General features: G+C 46.9%; 1 protein-coding gene across 1 annotated transcript in view; it reads left to right on the forward strand.

Annotated features, from left to right (window-relative positions):
• Cdh13 (cadherin 13) overlaps nucleotides 1-25,890 on the forward strand; it is a 1,030,912-nt gene that overhangs the window by 541,888 nt on the left and 463,134 nt on the right. The window contains exon 5 of the mRNA XM_021169677.2: nucleotides 23,943-24,095. Coding sequence (XP_021025336.1) covers nucleotides 23,943-24,095 — 153 coding nt within the window. The remainder of the gene's footprint in view (nucleotides 1-23,942; nucleotides 24,096-25,890) is intronic.

Here is a 25,890-nt window from a genome sequence, read left to right on the forward strand (position 1 = left end):
AGCCCATGACTATCCAGGCAAGAACCTCTTCATCACCAGCTATGTCAGACTTTGCCCGGGGAGACGGTTTGACAAACAGTCATTCCTGAAGCCACTAGGTTAACCATTTGACCTGAAGTTCCTTCCCCTGTGGGTGAAAAATGAGAACAGCTGGACTTGTCTCTTGCTATCCTCACTCAACAGGCAGGACTGGTACAGGAAGGGGGCAGGGCTTCCAAGAAGGGGGCGGGGCTTACTATGTAAATGTGTAGTTACCAGTCTCCATGGTTCTGCCAGGGTGTTGGTGTCTATGCAGCACTGGAATCTCATTAAACAGAACTTGGCATTTGGAGAGAGAGATCCCAATGTCTCTTTGCCATTGCGATTCCCTATGACAGAAACACCTACCATACGTTGTCGCAGGTTGCTGGGTAGTAACATGGTCACTGACAGTCAATGCCGCCTATGGGGTTCCTGATCATTAGTTGGGAAGCAGTCCCTTTAAATTACTGAGATTCATCCACTTATGTACTTCTCTTCCATGCTAACAAAGAAAAGAGAGAAATGTCCCCAAGTGTTAATGTTCTATCTCTGGAATTGAGTTATTTTTCCAAGGCAATAAAATTTGAAGATTGTAATTAGTTAACCATTATGAAGACAGATCTTCAAATATTTCTCTCACTGTGGTGACATTTAAAATGCTTCCTGCTCCACCAAACAGCCCATTGGATTTTTCTCTGTATCTTTTCATAATGGCTAATTGCTAAGCAATTGATTGAATCCCCCTTTGTTCCTGTGTAATTTACTAAGTTGGCCAGAACAAGCAGGCTGACCATTTCTCAGCTTGCCCATTTTGGTCACCTAGAGGTCAGGCTTTGGGCTAAGAGACTCCCCAGCGGACACTTAGATATGTGTGTCCTTTGAACTTTTGTCCTAAGTCACTACATTAAGTAATCAGATCGACGGTCTACAAGAATTTAACCAAATAAGCATATCTCTAGCCCAAGGGTCATAAGATGTGACTGCTTGTCAGGGCTCAGCCCCCTGTGTAAGCAACATAATCTATCACGTGAGTTGGCTTTTTAATAACATTTTTTTATTCTTTGCACTTCATGCATTTATATAATGCACATTGACCATATATGTCACCTCCTGACAATACCCAGTAAGTGTCCCCATCCCAGTTCCCTACCAAAGTCATGCTAGGTACTCTTTTTATTTCTTTCTTTCTATTGTTAAGAACCCCCTGAGTCAGGATCTGGAGAGGCAGCTCAGCAGTTGAGAGACACTTATTGTTCTTGCAGCAATATAGGTACTCTCAGTACCCACATTGGGTGGCTCACGCCTGCCTGTAACTCCAGCTCTAGAGGATCTGACACCCTCTTCTAACCTCTGTAGGTATTACACACACATGCACAACTGCATCCACAAATATACATAAATTTTAAAGATTAAATGTGTGGCTCATACTGGGCCATGAGGAACCTACCAGTGGTCATATCCAGAAAAGAGGGCGATTCCCTCCCTCAGGTGCTATAAGCTGCCAATAGATCCACAGCCAAGAGTGGAACTCCAACCCCTCCCCCCACCCATGCCTGCTGCAGTGTTAACTGTTTCTTGTGCTGATCATGTGTAGGTAACCAGAGTTGCTGCTGTGTACATCAACTTCAAGAAGTTTGTTATTTTCTCTGTCAGCTGCTGATGATGCAAATTTATAAGAGCTTGGACCAAATCCTTAACCTCTGTGCCTCGGTTTCCCCAGTGGGCAAAATCAACGTGAGAATGCCACCACTCATGTCTTAGGTTTATCTAATGGTGGTAGTTGAGGAGAACATGATGAGGGATGGGGTGAAAGGGGACAGTGTGAGGACAGTGAGGAGACATGAGGATGGACCCAAAGGAAAGTTCATGGGTCATCAGGCATGACCTGTATCCTGCTGCTGGGCACTCTTTCTAGAACCTTCTCTGCCTTCTGCCCATCCAAAGAGTCTCCTCAGAGTCTGATCTTGGGGATTAGCATTCACAAATGCAGAGTGGCTGCCTCACGTGCACAGTGGTGTTCTTCAGCACTGACAGTCCATCCAGCCTTGTCTGCTATGTGTTAGGAGCCATGGTGGAATCATCTCTATAGAGGATTGGGGCCGGGCAAATAAAGGGACAAGGGATGTCAGTCCTGAGCTGAGGAGTTGCCACCTTTGGAAGGGTTCTCTGAATGATGCCGGAGTGTGTTTTCTTACTTCTAGATGTTATCACAGGATGATAGGTAGCGGATGCTGCTTCCCCCAGTCCCCGCCCATCTCCCACATAAAAGAGACATCACACTTGGAGAAAAGTAATTTCCCCAGAGCTGAGTCCAAAGAAGAAACATAAATCTGGGTGGCGCAAAGGAACCGGATCAAGGTCTCTGTAGCCACAGCCACCTTCGTGAGCGTAGAACTAGCAACTCCACGCTACTGTCTCTAAGGGGGAGGGTTGAGCTGCAAGTGTGTGTGTGTGTGTGTGTGTGTGTGTGTGTGTGTGTGTGTGGTCACGAAGCCTCCTGCAGTCTTAGATTCAGGGAGTTGGGTGTGAGGGCTGACCGTTCCCTTACTTCAGGTAGCCTGAGCTGTGTATATAAAGGAGGCATGCCCAGGCACGTGCCCAGGGATCTGAGGGGAACAATTGTTACACATGACTCACAGGCAAGCATATCTCCGAGATGGGGATGTGGTTTTATTTGCAGTTTCCATGGTATAATTGTCTTCAACCCCAAACCACAGAAACCACTTCTGTGAAACTGAAGAAAGATGCTGGTGTGCTAGTATATGCATGAAATTCAAGTGCTTGGGGGATGCTGAGACAGGAGAATGAGAACTAGAGATCATCTGAGCCCCTGTCATGGGGTGGGGAATAGGGAGGGGGTGAGGAGGAAGAGGATCAGGAGGAAAAGAAAGAGACAGCAGGCACTCTGTGGCTGTCTGGCTCCCCACCCCCACCCTCCCCACCCCCCCGGAGTGAGGGTATGTGCATCTGCAGATAATACTGCAAACAGTATTGCCAGCATCCAGGTAGATGCAGAACCTGTGCTGAATGGCAGGTGACAGGGTGTCCTCAATGGCAGCTCTCCCCTTGCACTGCTCACCCTAGTCCTCCTAGCAAGTCTCCTGTGGGTACCAGGCCCTCCTCACATCAGAGAGAGCTGAGGCTTAGAGAGATTTAGTGACTGTTTCTCTGAAAGTGGATAATCGAGGTATGAATAAGAACTTGAACCTGAAGCTTGAGCCGGATGCTCTGAACCCCACCTCCAGGGCATGACACACAGAGCGTTTGATTCCCCTCCTCTGAACTGGGAGGGAAGCCCGCTCTTTCCATGTAGAGCCTGTGTTCTCTGTAGGATGGGAAAGCACAGGCACTGGGTTTCAAGGCAAAGCAGACAGGCCCTGCCCCTCACTCCGAGCAGTCCACATGTGCAAGAGTGCTGCCCACATGCAGAGCGTATCCGTGCTCTCTTTTACATCACAGCATCGATTTAGTGTCAGATCTGCCCCTCTAGCTTAGATCAGGGTCGGCCCCCACACCAGAACCGGGGAGGGCCAAAGGGAAGCATTCAGCCTGAGGTCCAGCAGGTCTGGGATCTGATGGACAGCTTTGCAGGAAAACTCTGCTCTACTAGTTAAGGTTCCGCCTCCATCTTTGGAAAGTGAGGCTGACACACAGGCTGCTTGGATTACACACGTCAGTGTCAAAATATAAAGCAAGGTCCCTGGGAAGCTGTCTGCCCCACAATGCTGATGCTCTCTCTCCTGTTTGCTTCGCCTCCCATGGATTCCAAAGGGACTGTCAAACAAGAACTCTGCCACAGAGCCACAAGCTCAGTCCACACTAAGATGGCTGAGATGGGGCCAGCAGGGCTCCCCGTTCCGCTCTGTCCTCACACGGCGATCTGGGGAGCCTGAGCTTTCTGATCTCACGCTCACTATTAGGGGCCCAGCCTGGCACAGTTTTTAGAGACAGGGGCTTTGTTTTCTTTTCTCTCCCCGGAATGCGACTTCCATTACAGGAAGAGGCAGAAACTTGATTAGGAAGGATGGAAACACAAATGGAACCGTGTCAGGTCTCCCAGCAGCCTGAGCTATCCCACGCTGACGATAGATATTTCTCACTCCATTCAGGGCTCCCTCAGATGACAGCCATTCCCATCGTCATCGTCAAAACAAAAGGCAGTTTGATGGGGCTGGTCAATCCGTGCCCTTTGCTTTTCTTGGATAAAAAGAAAATGACTTAACTAAATCTTCTTTTCTTTTGGATGAAAAGGAACTTTAAGGAAAAGCAGTTTAGTAGCAAATAACTGGCTTGAAGATAGAAGTGGGTTCCACTTAGCCACCTTCTCAAGTTGGATACAGGGGCAGGAGGGGAGTAGCTGAGAGCAGGTTTGTGGCAGTAACAGCATCAGGCCAGCCACCACCAACACAGCCATTGTCGTTAGCAGAAAGCATGGAAGCTGCAAAACTCTTGTCTCTGTAGCCTCTCTTGCCATCACTGACAGTCTCCCTCCCTCCCTGATATACCACATCATGCCTCACTGGAATTTCAAGCTCATAGTGGTAGTCTTTTTCACATACAGATAGCAAAATCTGTGTGAGGCTGACTGAAGAAAAATAACCATAAGATGAACCCTTCTCAGTGTTTGAGTCTCCCCTCCAACTTTGAGGATTTGCCCTAAAGAACAACTCCAAATGCAGAGTACCTTTGCCCTCTCAGGGAAATGTTCGCAGTAGCTTTGTTCACAGTGTACAACCAAGATAGTCACATGCCGGACATCGTGGGAATGGTTGTTCAAAGGTGGGGTTCCTATTTCAAATTTGAGAAGCTGTTTACAAAGAGACATTCAGTAAAGATAAGTAACTTGCCTGTGATGTCATACACAAAAAAAGAGGACATTTATGCTTACTGTCATTCCTGTCAAAGTCTCAGCAAGGATTTCTATAGGCAAGCTTATTCTAAACTGTGTATGAAAAAGTACAGACCTGGGATAGCTAAGCAACCCAGAAGCAGAACACATCAGGGTTCTCACTGTGATGGCGTCATGGTAACAAGGTCAAGACAGTGTTGTGCAGCAGAGGGACAAACACAGATCCATGAGGCTCGACAGAGAGCCCAGGAAAACACCCACATGACACGTCCAGGTAGCTCTTTGGTTTCAAATGGTATCTGGTTTGTGACAGAGTGTCACATTTAGCCCAGGCTAGCCTCAAGCTCCCACTGCTCAAACTGGCTTTGAACCCCTGATCCTTCTACCTCCCCTTTCTCGGATGACAGCCATCTATCACCATGCTGTTTTGCTTTCCATGTTACAACTTGGGAGAATCTTCGGGGGGCCACCAACCAGCATAGCACAAAGTCACAGTGTGAGGTCCCCTTCACCTGACGTTCTCTAAATGGCGAGATGATGGAAACGGAGGAGAAATTAGTGATTGCCAATCGGAGGCTATGAAAAGAGAGGTGGTCTGGGCGAGGGGAGAATGTGGATATGAAAAGGGAACAAAAAATCAAAGTGTATGAGGAGGTGGCCCAGTGACTAAGAGTGTGTGCTGTGTAAGCATAAGGAACTGAGCTTACACCCTCAGAGTACACGGTGAGCCTGGACAGTTGACTGCATCTGTCATCCTAGTGCCCCGTCGCAAGATGACACATGGAAACAGAGGAGTTCTGGGAAGCTTGTGAGTCGACAAGCCTGACATACACAGTGCTGAACAATAGGAGACCCTGGAAACTGGAACCAACATTCAAGATGCTCCTCTCACCTCCCAACATGTTACACATGGCTCATTTGCCCCCATCCCGGCTTGCACACACACACACACACACACACACACACATCTCCTGATGGGCGAACAGTGGTGGGGCATACCACTCAGGAGGCAGAGGCAGGCAGGTCTGTCATTACAAGGTCAGTCTGGTCTACAAAGTGAACTTTAAGACAACCAGGGCTACACAGAGAAACTCTGTCTTAAAAGAAAAATAGTTTTCCTGATCGTGAGAGCAGATAGAACTATTTATAGCTTGATTGTGTTGATGGATACACAAATATGTACCTGTCATAAAGCAATAAATAGACAGATGTCAGAAGCTCACACGTATGAGCAGCACTCCAGAGAACGCTGAACAACAAACACCAGCCATCCAGCAATGCTGGTGTTTAAAAGACAGCATCCTGCTGCCCACGGTGTGACAAGATAGCACTCATAGGGAAATTTGAGTAAATGAGATTTCTTACAATTACATGTAAATCTACAGTTATTTTTACTTGATGATGAAATGGTTAAAACTGTATTATGCAGCTGTGTGGATTTCAAAGTCTGGAAGTGAGGGGAGTAGCCGTAACTTTGCCAGGTGTGGTGGTCCACACCTCTAAGCCTAGCACGCAGAACTCAGGAGGCAGAGGCAGGTAGGTCTCTATGATCTCAAGGCCATCCTAGTCTACAGAACCAGGTCCAAGCCTGTTGCAGTAATTCTCCAACCCAAATATGCTCCGGCAATGAAAACACAACTCAATTAATATGACTACATGTTGTGCGCCTAGATTGAGCAGATCTACCACTACACTACCATCTTCCACATCTATGAGACCCCAGGTAGTTCTCTATGATCTCAAGGCCAGCCTAGTCTACAGAGCCAGGTCCAGGCCAGCCAGGGCTCCATAATAAGATGCTGTCTAGAGGAAACCAGAAGAGTCTAGCTATGAATCAGAGCCTGGGCACCTGCTTCTTCTGCTTTGACTGTAACTTCATTTTGTAAAGAGAACAAAAAGAAAACTTGACTTTGTTTGTGATGGTCCACTGCTATCTTAGTTAGGGATTTATAACAGTGAACAGACACCATGGCCATAGCAACTCTTATAAAGGACAACATTTAATTGGGGACAACGTGCAGTTTCAGAGGTTCAGTCCAATATCATCATGGTGGGAAGCATGGCAGCATGCAGGCAGACATGATGCTGGAAGAGCTGAGAGTTCTACATCTTGATCCATAGACAGCAAGAGGAGATTGCATTCTACACTGGGTGGAGCTTGAGCATAGGAGACCTCAGAGTCTACCCCCATGGTGACACACTTCCTCCAACAAAGCCACACTTCCTAATTGTACCACTCCCCATGGGCCAAGCATTCAAACACGTGAGTCTATGGGGGCCATACCTATTCATACTACCATGGTTGCCAAGTGTAATAATTTAGGATCCTGTTTGTCTAGTTTGAAAGTTTCCTCTACTGTTCCTCTCATGGACTGTAAATGTCAAGATATATTTTACACAGGTACACATGCACGCCCCCCTTCACACACACACACACACACACACACACACACATTCTCACACACACATACAAGCATGATCTGCTCTAGAACATGGCAGGGGCCATGCTCAAAGCTCCCCATGGGCTGCACACTGAGCCGCAGTTATCCTAAGCAGGCATTTGACCTGAGAGGGCTGGGAAGGTCAGGCCACTTATGGTTACTCTTCACGATTCACATACCAAATTGAATGCCGATCGAAAGCGCATTGTGATGGGTAGTTTAAAAGAATGGTGTTGACAATATCAATACTGAGAATGGCACTGCCAGGCAGCTCATTTCATCCCTCCACCCCACTGCGTGACCCCCGTCCTCTGAGGCAGGCGTCATCTGAGGGGCCCAGAGTATAGGACTGGTAGACACTGAATATACCTCTCTGCTGCTGTAGAACAGGTTCTGAGGCACATAAAGGATTCAGCTTCTACCTCCCTTTAGGAGAGGAATCCAACCAGTATTAATATTTTAGAAATACTGGAAGGTAGGAGAGGGGTCATTATTCATCACCAGCACCTCGTGGTACTAAAATTAAATAATGGATTTTTTTAAAAGACAGAATTGCCAGAGTCGTGGAACTATAAAAAATATCCCTCTCTCGAGGATGCTGCATTTTTTGCTTTTATCTTTTCTTCTCCTCTTGAGAACACTTTGATTTACTTCTGTGATAAGCTTATAACAACCAGGGAAGTCTGGAGGCAGAATGAGCCGGGCTGGGAGCACGAGGGTCAGGTAGTTTACAGATGAGTGGAGGTGAACGTGTTCACCTTCAGTGAGAAAGTGTCAGGACAGGCACGTATGTGTGAGTTCGCACATGCACGGGCACATGTATACATAAAGACCAGGTCTCTGGTACTATAACCATGAGATCCAAAGGGGACTGTGGGCTTGGGCTCTCTTCAGTAGGAACCTTTCAAAGAAGGGGCAGCTACCTCAGCAAAGCATTCGAACTCTGGATATAGAAGAGTCTAGCATCCATGAGACCCTCATATGGGGTTTTCTATTGACATGAGTCATCTCAAATGTTCCCATATTTGGTCCCACCCTTAACTGTACAGCCAGAGCAGATAAAGGGCTTCCTATGATAGGGCCTGTATTTCTTAATGTGAAACAGATACCATAGCCACCCTGGTGGCTTTCCACCCGGCCTCCGTGCAGCACCTAGCATTTAGAGGGCTCAGTTAAAAACAGTTATTACTGGGGCTGCAGCTTGAAGCTGCTTCAAAGTCTTAGTTGTAAAATCATTATCCCTGACTTTCCCCGCCTCGTTCAGAATACAAACCAAGGGTTTATTAAAGCCAGGGCATGAGCTGTTTTCTGAACCCCTGAACTTTAGCGGCAGGGATGGTAGATGCTGTTGGGTACCTGCAAAAAAGGGGGGTGAGGAAACAGAAAGATGCCTCACTGGCTGAGGTGAAGAAACTGGCCATGCTGGGTTCAACAGGGGTCCTCAGATGGCACCTCTTTCTCCACACAGGATGGATCCGTCCACAAGGTCAGGACGACATCAAGTTGTTTCAAGCCTGGCTAGATCACAGTGGGTGGGTGGTAAAGGACATCTTACTGTCTCTGCTGGCAACGGCTTCGGCAACATCTCTTGATGTGCACCCATTGGTTTCTATTGACAGCTACAGAGCAGTTGCGTTGACCCAGTGTTGTTCTGGCAAAAATAGTCACATCACCTGAGAGGACCCTTCAGGAAAGGCAACAGTTAGGAGGCTGTAGCTTCAGTGAGGGCAAGAGTGTTCATCTTAAGTGACCACAGGTCATCCATGACTTCCTAACATCGAAGCGGCAAACTGTTCTGTTCTTAAAAGTATTCGTGTGCTTGTGTGTACACGTGCATTGTGCAAACACAAGTGTGCAAGGATGTTTGTGTGTGTTTCATTGGGATTGTTGGATGACATTGGACTACTCAAAATGGCTCTCTGAGAGCGAACTGAAATCCAAGGAGCAGGGCTGGACTTTGTCAGAAGTTGATCAATCATCTTTAAACCACTGTGGCCATTGTTTGTCGGCTGATGCCCTCATTCACTTTCTTGTTTGACGATAGTGTCCCTGGCTTCGGCTTTTATTTACATGACTTTGTTATTTATTAACAAAGACTTGAGTGTCTATCATGGGCCATGCAGTGCCCACAGCGGTAAACAGAACAGAACTCTTGATGAATGTGGGTCTTTATGTTTAAGCACTTAATACAGACAGTGAAGATAATGGTGCAGATCCTGGGGGTTCTGGGAGGAATGAGACAGATTGATAGGCATAGAGGATAAGGTGCAGTTACTCAGGTGGTCAAGAAGGTCCTCACTGAGGTGAGTCAGATACCATGAACTCTGAGGAGCAAGAGGATAATGAACCCCAGAGGTGGCCACCATATTGCTGAGGTGATGGCCCAGGGATGGGACTGTGATAATTTGGTATAGGAGCACAACTGGGATACTGAGGCAGAAGAACAGGATGAAGCCACATGGACAGATCCAGGCATGGTGAAGCACGGGCAGGAGTGTTTACTAGCCATGGCATGCTCCATGTTTGAGCATTAGCGCATACACAGGCACTCACTGTGCCTGAGTCATTCCTGTTGGTTTTCTTAGTCAGAGACTCTGTACATGGACTGGTAGAATGCTTCTGAAAGAGCAGACTTAGGACTCAGCATCCCGTCCCTCTCCATCCCAACCCTAGGCTTCTGGAAGAGACAAATGACCTAGGGAAATGACCTAGCCTGACTAGACAGCTTTGCTTTTGGATAGGAGCGGCTGGGTCACCAGAGGGCAATCACCGAGCCAGGCCCAAGGGTGACATTTTTAAAATGATTTTTAAAATTTATTTGAAATTTCATACATCCATTAATTTTGATCATATCTGTCCACTGCTATCTCCCTCCAACTCTCCCGTGTGCCCACCACCTCATCTCCCCTTCAACTTCATTTCCTTTTTGCTATCATTTCTGTTACTGTTAATAACCCCCAAGTCCAAGGGTGTTCCCATCCACGGAGTCATGGGAAACCTAGCAGTTCTGACTTTTCCAAAGGAGAGTGACTGACTCTCCCTCCCTTGGCAGCCATCAGCTACCAGTATCTCTGGACCTTGGGGGCTTTTCCTACTCATTTGCGGGTGGCAGGGGTAGTGGCAGCATGGCAGAGAATGAAGGGTGTAATAAATAATAAAGATTACGGGTTCAAAGAGAGGCAGGAAGGTAGCTGTGCAGAAGCTGAACACATTGCTGAGGAGACTCAAACCTTTCCTGACATCTAGGTAATGGGGGTCTTGGGAGATTTTCATCGGGATGCTATCTAATTGAGTGAGAGCGTGGCAGCTTCAGAGTATATGAAACCTCAAAGCTGTGGAGGAGTCCTTCCCACCAAGGAACGGGCAGAGCAGAACAGGAATGCCAGGCTTTCAAGTGAACATGATTGACACTTTATTTACTTTAGAGACTGCTTATTTTCACAAAATTAGGGGATGGGAGAAAGGAAGAGGAGAAGGAAGAGGAAGAAGGGAGGAGGGAAGAAGGAGAAAGAAGAGACAGGAGGAGGAGGAAGGGGGAGGAAGAAGGAGAGGAGCAGAAGGAAGAGAAGGAGAAAGAAGAAGAAGAGAAGGAGGAGGATGAGGAGAAGGAGGAGGGAGAGGAGGATGGAGAGGAGGAGGAGGAAAGGAGGAGGAAGGAGAAGAGAAGAAGAGGAGGAGGAGGAGAAAGAGGAGGAGGAGAAAGAGGAGGAGGAGAAAGAGGAGGAGGAGGAAGAGGAAGAAAAGAGGAAGAGGAGGAGGAAGAAAAGAGGAAGAGGAGGAGGAGGAGGTAGTGTTGAAAGTCTCTGTACAACAGCAGCCAACTTGAACCTCCAGGGAGAACTGGTTCAATTGTTCCTGTTGATTACTTCCAAGTGGGAAAGGCTCCAGGTTCATAATGCTGATTTTGTTAAGTTGCTTTCTCTGAACTGTGGTTCAAATGAGTGCATAAATATTTGGCTTAACCTTTCTCTGGGAACTGTAAAAAAATAAAATAAAATAAAATAAAAAACTGACAGAGGAGATGGGATCAGAGAAACATAGGGAAGGAAGTTTGGCAAGTTTGTAAGATGCTTGGTGTGTGTATTTCAACCGCGTCCAGGGGCCTGAATAATTTATTTTCCCCTTAGATGGCAGAAACCTTCAAATCATGCCACCGCTCTGACAAAGCTCAGTAGGGGAGGGGTCGCTGAGAGAATTTAAGGATGATGCTGCCAGGAATTTGATGTACAGAGTGGTGACCCTTTAGATGCATATAAATCTGGGAAGTGAGACTTCGAGAGCCTCCATTCTTGCGTTGCCAATGACAGGGGCCCAGGGCAAGCGTTTCCGATCAGTCTCCATGGAGAAAGTGTGAGGCAGGGTGGGGAGGGGTCCACTTTTGGAGTTCTATCATTAGTGCAGAACATCACACCCACAGTTCAGCTCCTGTGTATGTTCCTAGCCAGTAAATCCGATTTCACCACATGCCTGCCTCTGGATTTTCTGACTTGCTTCTCAGGTGCAAAGGCATGTGATGACGTCCTGTGATGATGTCTCTGACCATCTCCTTACCCACTCGAGACTGAAAACACTCCACTCGCTCCCACTGGATCTTCTAATGTCCCAGGCTTGGCGTGTTGCTCTTTCTCAAAGGCACCTGAAGGTGTCACCTCCTCAGGGAGACCTTGGGATTCATTCATTCTTGGCCAGTATATGAGCAATCACTTTTGTTTCTGGATGTTGATATATCTACATTGATGGCCGTAATTGCCAATCAACATGGCCACCACCCCACAACTATACAAGCTAGTCAAAAAGAGGAGAATCAGATCGCATAATGTGGGTGAAACTCAAAGTTGGAAGTTACAGAAGATTCCAACATTTTCAGGGACTTCCAGTTGGAAAGATTCTTCGGAAATTCAAGATTTGTGCCCATCTCAAGATAAAGAAAGCTGACCAAAGCTCTTTGCTGTGTGGAACACAATGTCTGCAACTTGCATCCTCACCCAATCCTCTCCATACTTCTACATGTTACAGGAAAGACACACAGAAGGAACCCGGGGTAAAATGCCCTGTACCAGGTTCAAATGCCTCTCTTTGGATGTTAAAACTCCAGAACTTAGTATTTAAAAGTGAGGGCAGAGAAGGGATGAGACATCATGTCCCAGTAAGAAGTATTCCTAGAAGCAGATAAACGCCTACCACGTGACCTGCCTTGAGAACCTTTGTTCTCAGTGGTAAAACAGACACCCAGTTAGCACTGAGTCCATGCACACCCTCATGCAGCCATCCCTATTATATGTGCCTAGAGCCTTTCATCTCTCTTCTGAGACCCCAGGGATTCCCTCAGTAGTCCCCAGAGACCTGCATCCTACCCTCAGTCTGTTTGTGCCTCTTAAGAGCACAGCCACACAGCACATGTCCCTCTGTGACTTAGTGTCCATCCTCAGGTCTCAAAATCACCTTCCTTTCCAAACCTGACTGTGTGCACTGTGCTTTACTCATCCATGCTTCTACTGGACCCTTGAATGTCTTCTAGATTTTTAGCTCCTGTATGTAACGCTGCCAAATGCTCACTCTTCTCCTGTGTGTCTGTCCATGAGTCGTTTATAAAAGAAATCCTGCAGCTAGCCAATACTAATACTAATATTAGTGCTAATAGTTATAGTAACACTACTACTAATAATAAAAATAATAAATAATAATAATAATAACAACAATAACAACAGTGATATTCTGAAAAGCAAAAACTTAGTAAGCAGTTTTACAATAGGATAAATGGAAAGCAAAACCCTTGTGGATCCATGAAAATAAGAAATGACATTGTGAAGATAAATAAAATGAATTCCTACATCCTTCCTGTCGTGGTTTGAATGAGAATGGCCAGCATAGGCTTCTATGTTTAAATACTCAATTCCCAGTTAGTGGAACTATTGGGGAGGGATTAGGAGGTGTGGCCTTATTGGAGGAGGTGTGGCCTTATTGGAGGAGGTGTGGCCTTATTGGAGGAGATGTGTCACTCGGGGGTGAGCTTGAGATTTCAAAAGCCCACACCATTCCTCCCAGTCCATTCTCTGCTTCCTGCTTGTGGGTCAGATGTAAGCTCTCAGCTGGTGCCCTAGCTGCCTGCTGGCAAGCCTTTGCTCTACCATCATGGACTTATAAATTGCCTTGGTTATCGCATGTAATCACAGCACTAGGAAATTAAGTAAGACCCATACATAACCCATCAAAACACTTGTAAACCACCAGGGGAAGAAAATGTTGATGAACAAGAAAAAAACAAAATCGTGAACACTGAATCCCAGAGAACTCAGCCTAACTAGGATTCGGCATAGCCTTTAATGCAAGCATTCTGAAATTATAAGAGAAATGATGGCAATCTGGGAAGGTTAATGGATGAGGCTGTGGACAGAGAGCAGGACGCCTCATCTTCTTGTGGTCCTAAGCTTTCGTTTTCCCTCTTCAGGGCTCCATTCCTTTCCCCTGATCCTTAGAAAACTTGCTTGTGAGGATGGGGAACCATTTGATAGCAGTCCAAGATCTTCTGAGGGCCCAGATCCACACAGTGGTAGTCAGTCGGCCATCTTTGGTGTTAGCCTAATACTTCTCACCAAGACGTCTGTACCTCCAGCATGGGATTTGCTTTAGTCCTCTAATGTCCTAGTTAGGATTCCTATTGCTGAGGTAAAACACCACGACCTGAAGTAAGCTGGGGAGAATCTGAAGGCCAAGGCATCCTTAGCTACATAGTGAGTTCTAAGCTAGCCTGGGTGTCTCGATCAGGATTCCTATTGCTGTGATGAAACTCTATAATCACAAACAACTTGGAGAGGAAAGGGTTTACTTGGGTCCTGCTTCCCCATCACTGGTTATCACTGGAGAGAGTCAGGACAGGAACTCAGGCAGGGCAGGAACCTGGAGGCAGGAGCTGATGCAGCAGCCATGGAGGGGTTCTGCTTGCTGGCTTGCTTCACATGGCTTGCTCAGCCTGCTTTCTTATACAGCCCAGGACCAGAAGCCCAGGAGTAGCCCTACCCACAATAGACTGAGCCTTTCCCATCAACCACTAATTAAGAAAATGCCCTACAGACTTGCCTATCTTAGAGAGGCATTTTCTTAATCGAAGCTGTCTCCCCTCTGGCTTGTGTCAAGTTGACATAAGACTTATCCAGCACACCTGGTTCATGGATGGCTTAAAGATCCCGAGAGTAAAAGAAACCATGGATGTCACAGCTGTCTAGACATCACCATCTCTAGCTAAGCATCTTCAAGTTCTGAGGCACAGCGTCGTTTGAACCACAGCTGATAGCCAATTAATTAGCACCTCGGGGGAACCATCAGATGATAAGCACAAGACCTTCTAGAGACTCTGGGTCAGCAGTAAGCCTATGGAGGGGAATTCTAGCACATTCTAAATTAGCATGCACACCCATCTCTAGTTACTCCTCCTGCATGTTTAAGAAAGTGTTTTGTTATTATATTAATAACACAAACCCTTTCATAAAACTGGAACTATCTAAAGGGTTGAGAGAGAAATACCCTCCCTACCCTCATGTCCAGCTGGACCATGCTCCTCTGTGGCCGTTGTGGGAGAGAGAAGATCTAAGGATTCTAGGCTTCTTGTTTTCATACTTGCAGGCATTGAACCCAAGTTTTGCACAGACTAGGTGAGATCTCTATCTATGAGGTACATCACCAGCTGTGGTCGCTAGATTGTATGTCAGCTTGACATACGCTAGAGTCATCAGAGAGGAGGGAGATTCCATTGAGAAAACGCTTCCACCAGATTGGCCTGAGAGAAGCCAATGGGGCATTTTCCTAATTGATGATTGAAATGGAGGAACCCATCTCACTGTGGGTGGTGTCACCCTGGGATGGTGGTCCTAGATAATATAAGAAAGCATGGAGAACAAGCCAGTAAGCAACACTCCTCCATGGCCTCTGCATTGGTTTCTGCCTCCAGGTTCCAGCCCTGAGTTCCTGCCTTGAGTGCTTACTCCCCTCCCGCCCCTCCCGCCCCCCCAACTTCCCTCAGTGATGGAACATGGCCTGAGAGCTGTAAGCTGAAATAAACCCTCTTCTCCTCATATTAGTTTTGGTCTTGGCGTGTATTGCAGCACTAGGAACCCTAAGACAGCAAATTTCTTTTTATTTCACTCTTCCTTCTGATACAAAGTCTCAGTATGTGGTCCAGGCTGGACTTGAACTCACTCTGTGGCCCAGACAGGCTTGAATTTGTAACACAGGTGACAGAGCCATGTGACCATTTTTGACTATCTTCTAGTTTACTTAAAGGAAGGTGTTTACTTAAAATTCTTTTTCAAATTATAAAGATGGTGGGAAGGCCAGGTCCTTTTGGGACTCCTGCCAAATCCCAGGAAAAGAGGCATGCAGAGATGCTGATGGAGACAGGCAGACAGACAGACAGACAGACACACACACACACACACACACACACACAGGGCTGGGGGGAAGAGAGAGAGCAGAATAGGCCTTTACTTTTAATTTGTGGGTTTATGGAGCATTTTGCAACCACATAAAAACAGAGAAAGTTGCAGTTCTTCACTTAGAACATTCATCTACTGTCTCCTATTCTCTAAGCCCAGAAAAATGTGAAAAGAAGTCAGACTTGAGCAGCCAGGAGCTATCTGCCACACCCACAAGAGTTAGCCCTCTCTGTCTCAGGGGAGGGGAAGAAAGCTGGGGCTCAGAGAAACCTCCAGGGAGCAGAACAGAGGAAGCAGTCATGGGTGGGAAGTCACCCGGGCCCTGAGGTCAAAGGATGAAGATGGATCGGGTCCCCAGAAGACATGGGGGGAGCCAAATCCAGCTCATATAGGGTTGAGAAAGAGTGAGAGCAGATCACAACTGGAGAAGCAGGGGGAGGAAACACATCTGGGAGGGTCCCTGGCCTTTTATCCTGAAAGCAGCTGGTAGCCATGACAGTGCTGGCCCATGCAGGAGCCTGGTCACACTTGGTCTGTTGTGCCACAATGGGAAGGGAGATGAGAGACTCGGAGCCGCTAGAACATAACTCAGGTGTTTATTGGACACCTACTCTCTCCTGCCCGCTTTTCTAGGCAGAGAAAGGAAAGAGGCATCTCCAGGAGTATTGACAAGAGTCTGATGATGGGAATCAGCAGCCGGTCAGGCCAGGAGCTCCCATGGCAGAGCAGACACCTAGAACTTGGACTACACAGTTCTGGTACATTCTGTACATTTCCATATGTAAATTCAAGGCAACCATTGCCAGTACAATTTTTAAAAATGAATGTGAGGAGGCACCAGAATTTGCCTATTACAAATCACATTTAACAGGCCAGAAAGGCAGCTCAGTGGGTAAAGGTACGTGCATCCTGCGTGTCTGATGACTTGAGTTTAGTCACCAGGACCCAAGATGAAAGGAAATAACCAACTCGTGAATGCTATTCTTAGACTTGCACATAGGTGCTGTGGAACATGCAGATGGACACACACACACACACACAATACATACATACAATACATGCATACATAATATATACATACATATGTGTAATAACTATGTTTTGTAAAACACTGAAAGCAGTAGTGGGAGAGGGGTATGCCCTGTGCTGCATTTGCGATCTCAAGAGAGATGATAATCACATCAGAGCACACTCTGAACACACACATACACACACACACACACACACAGGCACATACACACACACACAGGCACACACATACACACAGACACATACACACACACACACAGATACACACAGTATTATCGTTCACTCCTCAGTGCAGTCAGCACTGCAGGCAGGTACATGGGAACAGTATGCTCTTTCCACAGCCTTCCTGTAAGCCTGACATTGTCCCTCTTCAAACTGTTATATATGTACCCACTTATACTCACAGTAACGTAAGCACTTAAATGACACCTGTAATTTAAGCCCTCAGAGGCAGAGGCAGGAGGATTGATGCAAGGTAGAGGTCAGCTGGAGCTATACTGTAAGATCTTGTCTCAAAGGACAAAACAGAAAAGAAAAGAAATAAACACACACACACATTCACTCACATACAACCACATGCATGAAAACACACAGGCATAACACATGCACACCATCACATTCACATACACTCACACACACAACCACATGCACAACAACACACACACAGAGGCATAACACATGCACACACACATTCACACACATACACTCACACACACAACCACATGCACAACAACACACACACAGAGGCATAACACATGCACACACACATTCACACACATACACTCACACACACAACCACATGCACAACAACACACACACAGAGGCATAACACATGCACACACACATTCACACACATACACTCACACACACACACACAAAAACACATGCATAAACACACAAGTGCATAACACATGTACACACATGCACACATACACTCACATATACACAACCACACGCATAAACACACACAGGCATAAGACATTCACACACACACAACCACATGCATGAACAAATACACAGACATAACGAACTCACATATGCACACACACCAAAAGCCAGTGTCTTAAATACACACCTATATCTCTGGTTGTTTGCAGCAGAACATGGTGACAAGAAAGGACCTTCACACGGAAATGCAGAGGGGCCTTTGGTTTCTGATGTCAGGACCCTGGTTCTAGCCCCCTTCTGCCACCTGTACAGCCAGCCAGAAGTCTCTTTCCCCAGGGACACAGCAGGACTCTGAATGCAGTTTATAGGTCCTTCCAGCAAGTTGGCACCTGGGGTCCTTATTCTTTCCCATATTAACTCTTTTTCCCATTCTAACTCCAGAAGGAGAAAAAAACAAAAACCCTGCTGTGCAGAGAAGTGTTGAATTACAAAGGGTAATGGCACAGTCTGCTAATTGCAAACCTGCTCTGCAGTTATGGGTGTTAACAGCTGCTGAGGCTGGCCTGCAGGGTTGATTCTGGCCAAAGGACTGAATCAGAGGGATGGGGGAGCCACAGGAGGCCACATCTGACTGAACTAAAGGAACCCCGTGTACCACCATAAGGGCGATCTGGAAATTCTTGAGCTGCAAACACCCATCCATGACTTAGAGCCACTATACAGCAGGCCAAGTATCTCTCTTGCTCAATGAGGCTGGGTGGTCCTGAAACCTCAAGCATTCCTCAAGGATTCGAAGGCAAGGGCTGGGTGCTCTGTGATGCTGTTCCTGGAGAGACATGAGCCTTTGTTTAAACCAGTCATGACCCTGAAAGGCAGCCTTGGTGAGCCAGGGAGTTTACTAGGGTGACTCCGAGAAATGTTGGTAAGGAGCACAGACTTTATAAGGCAGCAGCAACTCCAAAAGCCACTCCAGTGGTGGTGGGTGGTGAGTCTCAAAAGGTAGACCCCTGGAGGTGTCCTCGGGACTGCAGGCAGCTGGGCACATTGGAGACTCTCCTCTGGGCACCTCCCTGCCCCGGGCAACCCCCAGCTGGTCAGCAGCCTCCTGGAGCTGCCAGTTTTCTTTCTCTGTCCTTCTGAAGGGGTCCTGTGCATCTTCTAAGTCTCAGCTCCCCCAGGTGAAGTTTGTTCAGAACCTAAGTCTCATAAGCTCTCAGCTGTTGTCGTAATTCTCTAACTCCAATATGTCCTTGTAAAAAACATATAACTCAATTATAATATTTATAAGCTGCACACCTAGATTGGGCAGATAGACCACTACATACACTACTCTATTCCCCAGCTATGAGATCTCTTGTTACTTGTGGCTTCTCCAGGCCACCTGGTTTTGCTTCATCTTCCACCTCCTCTTCCTCCATCTTCCTCTGTCTCCTCATCTCCTTGTCTCCCCTCCTCCTTCCTCTCTTCTCCCTCTCTAAAACCTCCAGCCCTACCTTTCCCTTCCCCTGCCTAATCACAGCCCTTATTTGACCAGTTAAAATGGGGAGAAGGTTCACATGGAATCACCTGAGTACTTAAGTGATCCACGCCTCTTGGGGAAGCAGAATTACCATCAAAATACAAACAGCACCAGGGCAACTCCACAACACTCAGTTCTCTCTAAAATTGGAAACTTCAACCATGAGGAAATTGCTTCACAAATTCGGTCAGAGACCTGAACATCCTCATCGATGTATCAGCAAAGACCAAGGAGGAGGCCAACACTATAAATCCTAAACTCACTTTGAAACAAAGAATTCTTTTTTTCTTTCTCTTGTTTCTTTCTCCCCCTCTCTCCCTACACCACCCCCACCCCCGCAAATTTGTTGTGTAGCTCAATCTTGTGGCTCTCAAGTCTGCGTTTTGTAGACTGCAGTGTCAACTGATGAAACTCAGCACAGTCACCCAGTTTCCCCTAAAGAGTGTCCCCAATTCCCGTGCTTTCTCTCCAAGCCCCTCTCAGCCCCACTGCCTGTGGCACAGGTGGAACTGGGTGGCTGTGCCTTGGAGATGCGCCCACTCCGCTTCACTGATCTCCTGGGAAGCAGGCTGAAAGAATCTCCACTATTGTTACATTTAAGATGGAAGGTGGCAAACAGACCTGGCTGTTTCAAAGGAAGCTTCCAAAAGGCAGTAGTGAGAAATGTGTGGGCCAGGGACAGCAGTCTGTCCACAGAAGACAGAGTGGTGCTTGGACCTCTGGCTTGATTGGGTGTGTAGCTCGGCCATGAGGGAGCAAGGCAAGCAGGACCAGGAGGCATGGAGACTCGCATGTCCTCTAGTCCAGGACATGCTGACGCTTACCAGGTACCATAGCTCAAAAGATGCTCTTCTTGATAGAACGAGCCCCTCCACGTGGGCAGGTGTCCTGTGTGGCTCCGTGTCCTTCAACACACACAGCTCTGAGGACTAGAGGCAGGCTCCAGGCATAGATTAAAGAGCTGGGTTCTGAAGAGGAGAGGAAAGGAAGGGGAGAGAAAAAAGGAGGGGAAGAGGCGAAAGAGAAAAGAGAGGAGAGGAAGAGTGACAGAGAGTGATAGAGAGAGAGAGAGAGAGAGAGAGAGAGCAATCGAGAGAACAAGCGAGAAGGAGGGAGGGAGGGAGGGAGGGAGAGAGAGAGAGAGAGAGAGAGAGAGAGAGAGAGAGAGAGAGAGAGAGAGCGAGCAAGCACACTGAGCAATCCTAAGCTGGCGCCCAGCATTGGAGGTTTGCCCTGACCCTAGAGAATAAGTCCTTTTGATCCACGGGCAGTCACTCATTAAACAGGGCCCTCTCTCTCTGGAAACTCTGCCTCCATAAGGCCAAGTGGTTCAAGCTCTCTGAGAGAGAAGGAGGCATTGGCCCTGACCTTGTCGGTACAAGGGTACAAGGAAAAGTCTCCCCCGGGAGAGTTTCCAAGTCTAGAGTTCAGCCTGCTGTAGAGATGTCGGCCCCCGGGAGATACATTGAGCTTGGCTTCTTCCCGAATGTTCTGTGTCCCCATCCTCTCTGAACAAAGGAGGATGGGGAAGAGAACAGAGAGCACAGAAGGCGCTTCCTGGTGGGTGCTCTCCTCACCCCAGCCCGCGTGTGGCAGGCCCATGGAAACAGGGCCCCACCTCAAAGGGTCGCCTCCGCAGCTGTCGAGGGACACAGAGGCGGTGTTCATTGGCTCAGACTGTCTTCCAGGTTAAGGGAACCTGTCTCGAGTGTGCGAGGGGCAGAAAGGGGACATCTGAATGCACATCGGAGGGCAAGTGATAGAAATAGGGGTCACCCAAGGGTCCCAGCTGTGCCCGTCTTCTGTGCTAGGACCATCACTCCCAGGACCAGAGAAGTCTGAATTTACTTCTTGAAAATGCCAGTCTATTCCCTTAGAAATGGATTTAATTTTATTATCTGCCTAAGAAGCCTTTTATGCCTGGAGGGATCCGTCTCACCCATGAGCAACAGCGTGATTTTATTGCAATTATTGCTTTTGGAATTACAGTGGTTAGCCCTGATTTATCAGCGCCCAGTCTGTGTGCTTCGTTTACACTTTAGTTTGGGGGTTTTGTACTGAGGACTGAACCTAAGGCCTCAAGCATGTTAGGCAAGGATTCTGTATACCCCTAGCCCTCTTTTTTATTAATTTTTTTGATCGATTCTTTGTGAATTTCCCATAATGCTCCATTCCTCGTTCCTTCATATCCACCCTCTGCCCTTGCAACCTCCCCACTAAAGGAAAACTAAAAATATATTAAAATTTAATATACTTATATTTATATATTTGTTTTTTATTATTTTATTTGCATTTAATATATTTAATAATAAATATTATATAAATATAATACACAAATGTTATATATTAAATATTTTATTTAATATTTCATATATATGTGGTTGTTTTAAATATATATTGGTGGAGGTTGTGGTATGTCACACAGTATACCCTTTTGCCCAAACAGCTTCTACTTGCAAATGTTCATTGCAGTGAATCATTGACCTGGTTTTGAGACCTCTGGCTTCTGCTACACTATCAATACTGGATCCTCACCATGATTCTCCTAGGATATTCTGCTGTTGTCCGATGTCATGAAGATCCAGTAGCTTTGGATCTGCAGGACTGGCCCCTTCACATGTACCAGGAATTCATAGATGAGATGGTTGTTGGGGTAGGCCAGCTCAAAGCCCTAGATCTGTGATGGGGTAGAGGCTGGGTTTGCTTAGCTTGCCAGCTCTCCTGGACACGTACCACCAGGGCCAGCTCTCCAGCGTTGTCCAGGCAATGAGCAAGGCCAGCTCTTCCTCCCTTACAACCTTCAGGCCTGCTCACCCGAGCCCCTAAGTCTCCTTGTAATGTTATATTTTGTGATAGGGTCTTACCAAGGTGCTCAAGCTGGCTCTAAATCACTCTGGAACATTCAAGCTTTGAACTGGAGATCCTTCTGCCTCAGCCCCTGTGTGGCTATGAGTATAGACCCGGCCACCACACCCAGCTATACTGTCTCTTTAAATCCTCAACCTCCCTCCCCACTCCCTACCCCCCCAGAACTAAATAGTGATTGTCCCCACTTTCCACCTGATGAAATTGGGAACAGAGGCAAAACCCTGTGTTTGAAGATAGGATTGTAACGTGTTTGCATGAAGACAGGCATGTATTTGCTCAACTGGACAATATGGTGGACCCTGGCCTCAACCAGAAGACCAAGAAACCGTGGGGTCTTTGACCTTCTGAGGCCTCTAAGCAGAGGATGGGGGCTCAGGAAAGGACCTGAGATGAGTTAACTCCAGTGAAATCGCAATTAAAATGTCTTTTTATCAAAAAATATCATACATCTTGTTATTGATCCTATTTTCCATTAATCTTAAAAATTCAAACAGAGATAATTGGTGTTTAATTAAAGCCTTAAGTATATTTCATTAGAGAACATTTTTTTAAATCATAAAAATGAAAATGCAAGAAAACCTTCCTGTCTTGTGAAATTGTTTTGATGTACCTCAACCGGTCCTCCCACATCACCCACCAAGATGCTCATCCTAGCTTAGACACCACTGCCACCTAGTGCCTGCGTGCAGAATTGCAGGCTTGGTTCTTGCAGGGCCCCTGGAGGGTGCTGATTTACATAGACACCTGCTCATGGTTGAAGTAGTTACAGCTGCCTGCACATCCGCCGCCTTCTATCCTTGCCTCCCGCATTCATGGCCTTTAAACTGCATTTGTTATAACCAGATTAACAATGGTAACTCTGATAGATAGCACAGCGACATAAGATACGGATGAATATGATACAGCTGTGCAAGCATCAGTCCCCTCTTTAACTGCGCAGTTCCACACGCCAAATTTTGACCTCCATATTTTAACCCTTACCTTCCTGCAACTCTCCTCTGCTCAGAGTGTGCTCAAGACTCCCCGTTTCTGGAATTTCTAGGTGTTTCCCCACCTGTCTGCGGCTTCTGACTTGACTACCCCTTGTGCTCACAAGAACCTCCCTCTACCTCTAATTTCTGAACTTAGCCTTCGGATATCAGACCAAGGTCAATGGTCACAAAGAGCAGTGCTGCACAGTGGTGTCTGGAGATATGGACAACGTGGTTTAGAATCTCACTTTCATCTGTTTAAGCGCAGGGACCACAGCCACCTTGCAGACCACTGTGGTTCCACCCATTATATAAACAGACAAACTCAGGATGATTTTAAAAAAAAAGTCCCATTCCAAGCACCATTTAAAAGTATAAAGAGGTTCATAAGAGTTGCTCAGCAGAGCCTGGTACCCAGGGGAGCCATGAGGCACGTGGTCACTAGCACTAGCAGCAAAGGTGTAAACCTTGCTCAGTGCCTGCCCAGTGTGTGGCAGATAAACAACTCCTACACTTACCCTTGCAGAGAAAACCAAATCTCCTTCCTCCATTAGAAACAATGCAAGTTTCCTCATCACCTGCCCGCCTTGCTCCATTACCCAGGGCTTCCAGTATTGCTAAGCTTCCTCAGCTGTAAGTTGTAACCATTTGCATGAACCAAGCTAAGCAATGATGATGCTATTTTGGGCAAGGTTGCTTTTGGCTAATCTTGGTTGATCAGGCAGCTTTGTGCTGGCACCTGACACTAGTGGGTTGGTCCCCAAGGGATGTGTGTGTGTGGGGGGGTGTCTATGGCAGGCTCTCTCCATGCCTTTCAGACCGTCTTAAATGGTGTGTGTGTGTGTATGTTTGGGGTGTCTATGACTATGATGGGTTCTCTCCATGCCTTTCAGACTGTCTTAAATGTCACTCTGTCTCTCTGAACAGGTAGTCGATAGCGACAGACCCGAAGGGTCCAAGTTCCGGCTCACCGGGAAGGGAGTGGATCAAGACCCTAAAGGAACTTTCAGAATCAATGAGAACACAGGCAGCGTCTCTGTGACACGGACCCTGGACAGAGAAACGATCGCTACTTATCAAGTGAGTCCTGGGTGCCTGCTCACCCTGTGCATAGAGATATGGATTTCAGAGTGATTTCTTCCCACTGAGCCAATTATTTCTGTGCCTCATCAAACCTGAGAAAGTGTGGCTCGAGGTGCTTCTGGGAAAACAAAAGTGGAGCCTAACAGTGAGGGGCCCCCTAGCTCATCAGCAGAGCCATGGGGCCTGTGTCACTCTTTGGGTTCTAGAGACCAATGAGACAGATACCAGAGGCACCTCGGGGGAGGTCAAAACCCTGAGGCCAAGCCTGGCTTTCAGAGGCCTGTGTTCCGAGTCACCGTGATAAGTACAAACCCTCAGACAAGATAATCCTGCTTTTAGACGTTTATCCTGATGAAATCTGGAAGAGTTAGTGCAGTTTTGTACAATGTAGGCCGTGGTCCTGAGGGTGGAGCATTGCTAAGTAGTGAACTGCAGGAGGGGTGCTGGCATCAGGGTGTCAAGGAAGGCAGCTTCCTGCAGCATTTAAGATGCAGCGGAGTGGAGTGGGAACTCAGTGGTCAACAGCACTTGCTGCATGGCTTTAGTTGCCAAAACCCATATTGAGCAGCTCACACCCACCCATAAGTCCAGCTCAAGGGGAGTCAATGCCCTCTCTTGACCTCCACAGGCACTGTCTGCACACACACACACACACACACAGAACACAAATCTATAAACTAACTATGAAGAAGTCTCATGTGGAAACAGAGTAGTTACATGGGAATATTCAAGACAAGATACAGGAGACAGAAGACAGACACATATGGTGTCCTTGTTATGAAGTGTTTGCACGCATTAGGACAGGTGTGCCTTCAGAGCCATGGTAAAAGAAAAAAAAAATCAAGGAAATGTATAAAATTAAATACCCAGATGTGATTGAAAAAGTAAATACAGAAAAAGTCATGGATGCTGAGAATGGGCGTCTCCTTGGGAACCGCAGTATTCACACCATTGCTATGGTTGCTGGCCGCAGGTACACAAACCACAAACCCTCTGTGAATGCACTCTGTGCCGGGGACTTGTTTTAAGCATGTAATTTGTTTCCCGTAATTCGATTCTGGGAACAGCTGATAAGTAAATTATATTACCGCCTTATTTCCTAATGAGGAAATAGCATTTGACTTGTGAGTACGGACCGCTTGTCCGTTGCCAGCTGGGATTTCCATCTTGGTGGGTTGTCCCCCAAGTTTGTGCTATTCTGTTGGTGTCACATGCAAATGGTTCCATCGATTAATATTATGTAAAAAAAAAAAAGGAAGAGGAAGGAGGAAAATCAAGGTTACTTGTTGTATTTGAGGCTGTGGACTCTGCATGTGGCTCTCTTGCCCTTTTTCTATGTGAATTTCAGTAAAGAAATGTCAGACCATGGTCACGGGAGGCACCTGCTGTTGGCCACATGTTGTGTTGTGGTGTCCTTATCTGCTAGCAGGTTCCATGTCCCAAATCATTGTGGGTCTTGGTCCCAGGAAGATGGATACCTCTGAGTTCTTTTAAGGGCTTTCTGAACCTTTTATGAACAGGAGAAAGTACTGGTCAGTGTGTACCAAAGATGAGCTGTTTGCACCAATGGGAAGGCTGACAGTTGGAAAATTTTGATGCTAGGCCCACAGGCTGTGACAATAACCAGGGAGGACTTGGCCTGTGTCTGTGAAAGACCCCACCTTCTCTCCCCAAACCTGTCATGGGATATATGTGATGTTGCAAAACCAAGGAACCGAGGCGGGGTCTGGTGAGTTTGATCGTTTCTAAGCTCAGTGACTAAGAGTTCAGGGATCAGAAAAAGACAAACTAA

This window comes from Mus caroli, chromosome 8, assembly GCF_900094665.2.
Source record: "Mus caroli chromosome 8, CAROLI_EIJ_v1.1, whole genome shotgun sequence".
NCBI lineage: Eukaryota > Metazoa > Chordata > Mammalia > Rodentia > Muridae > Mus > Mus caroli.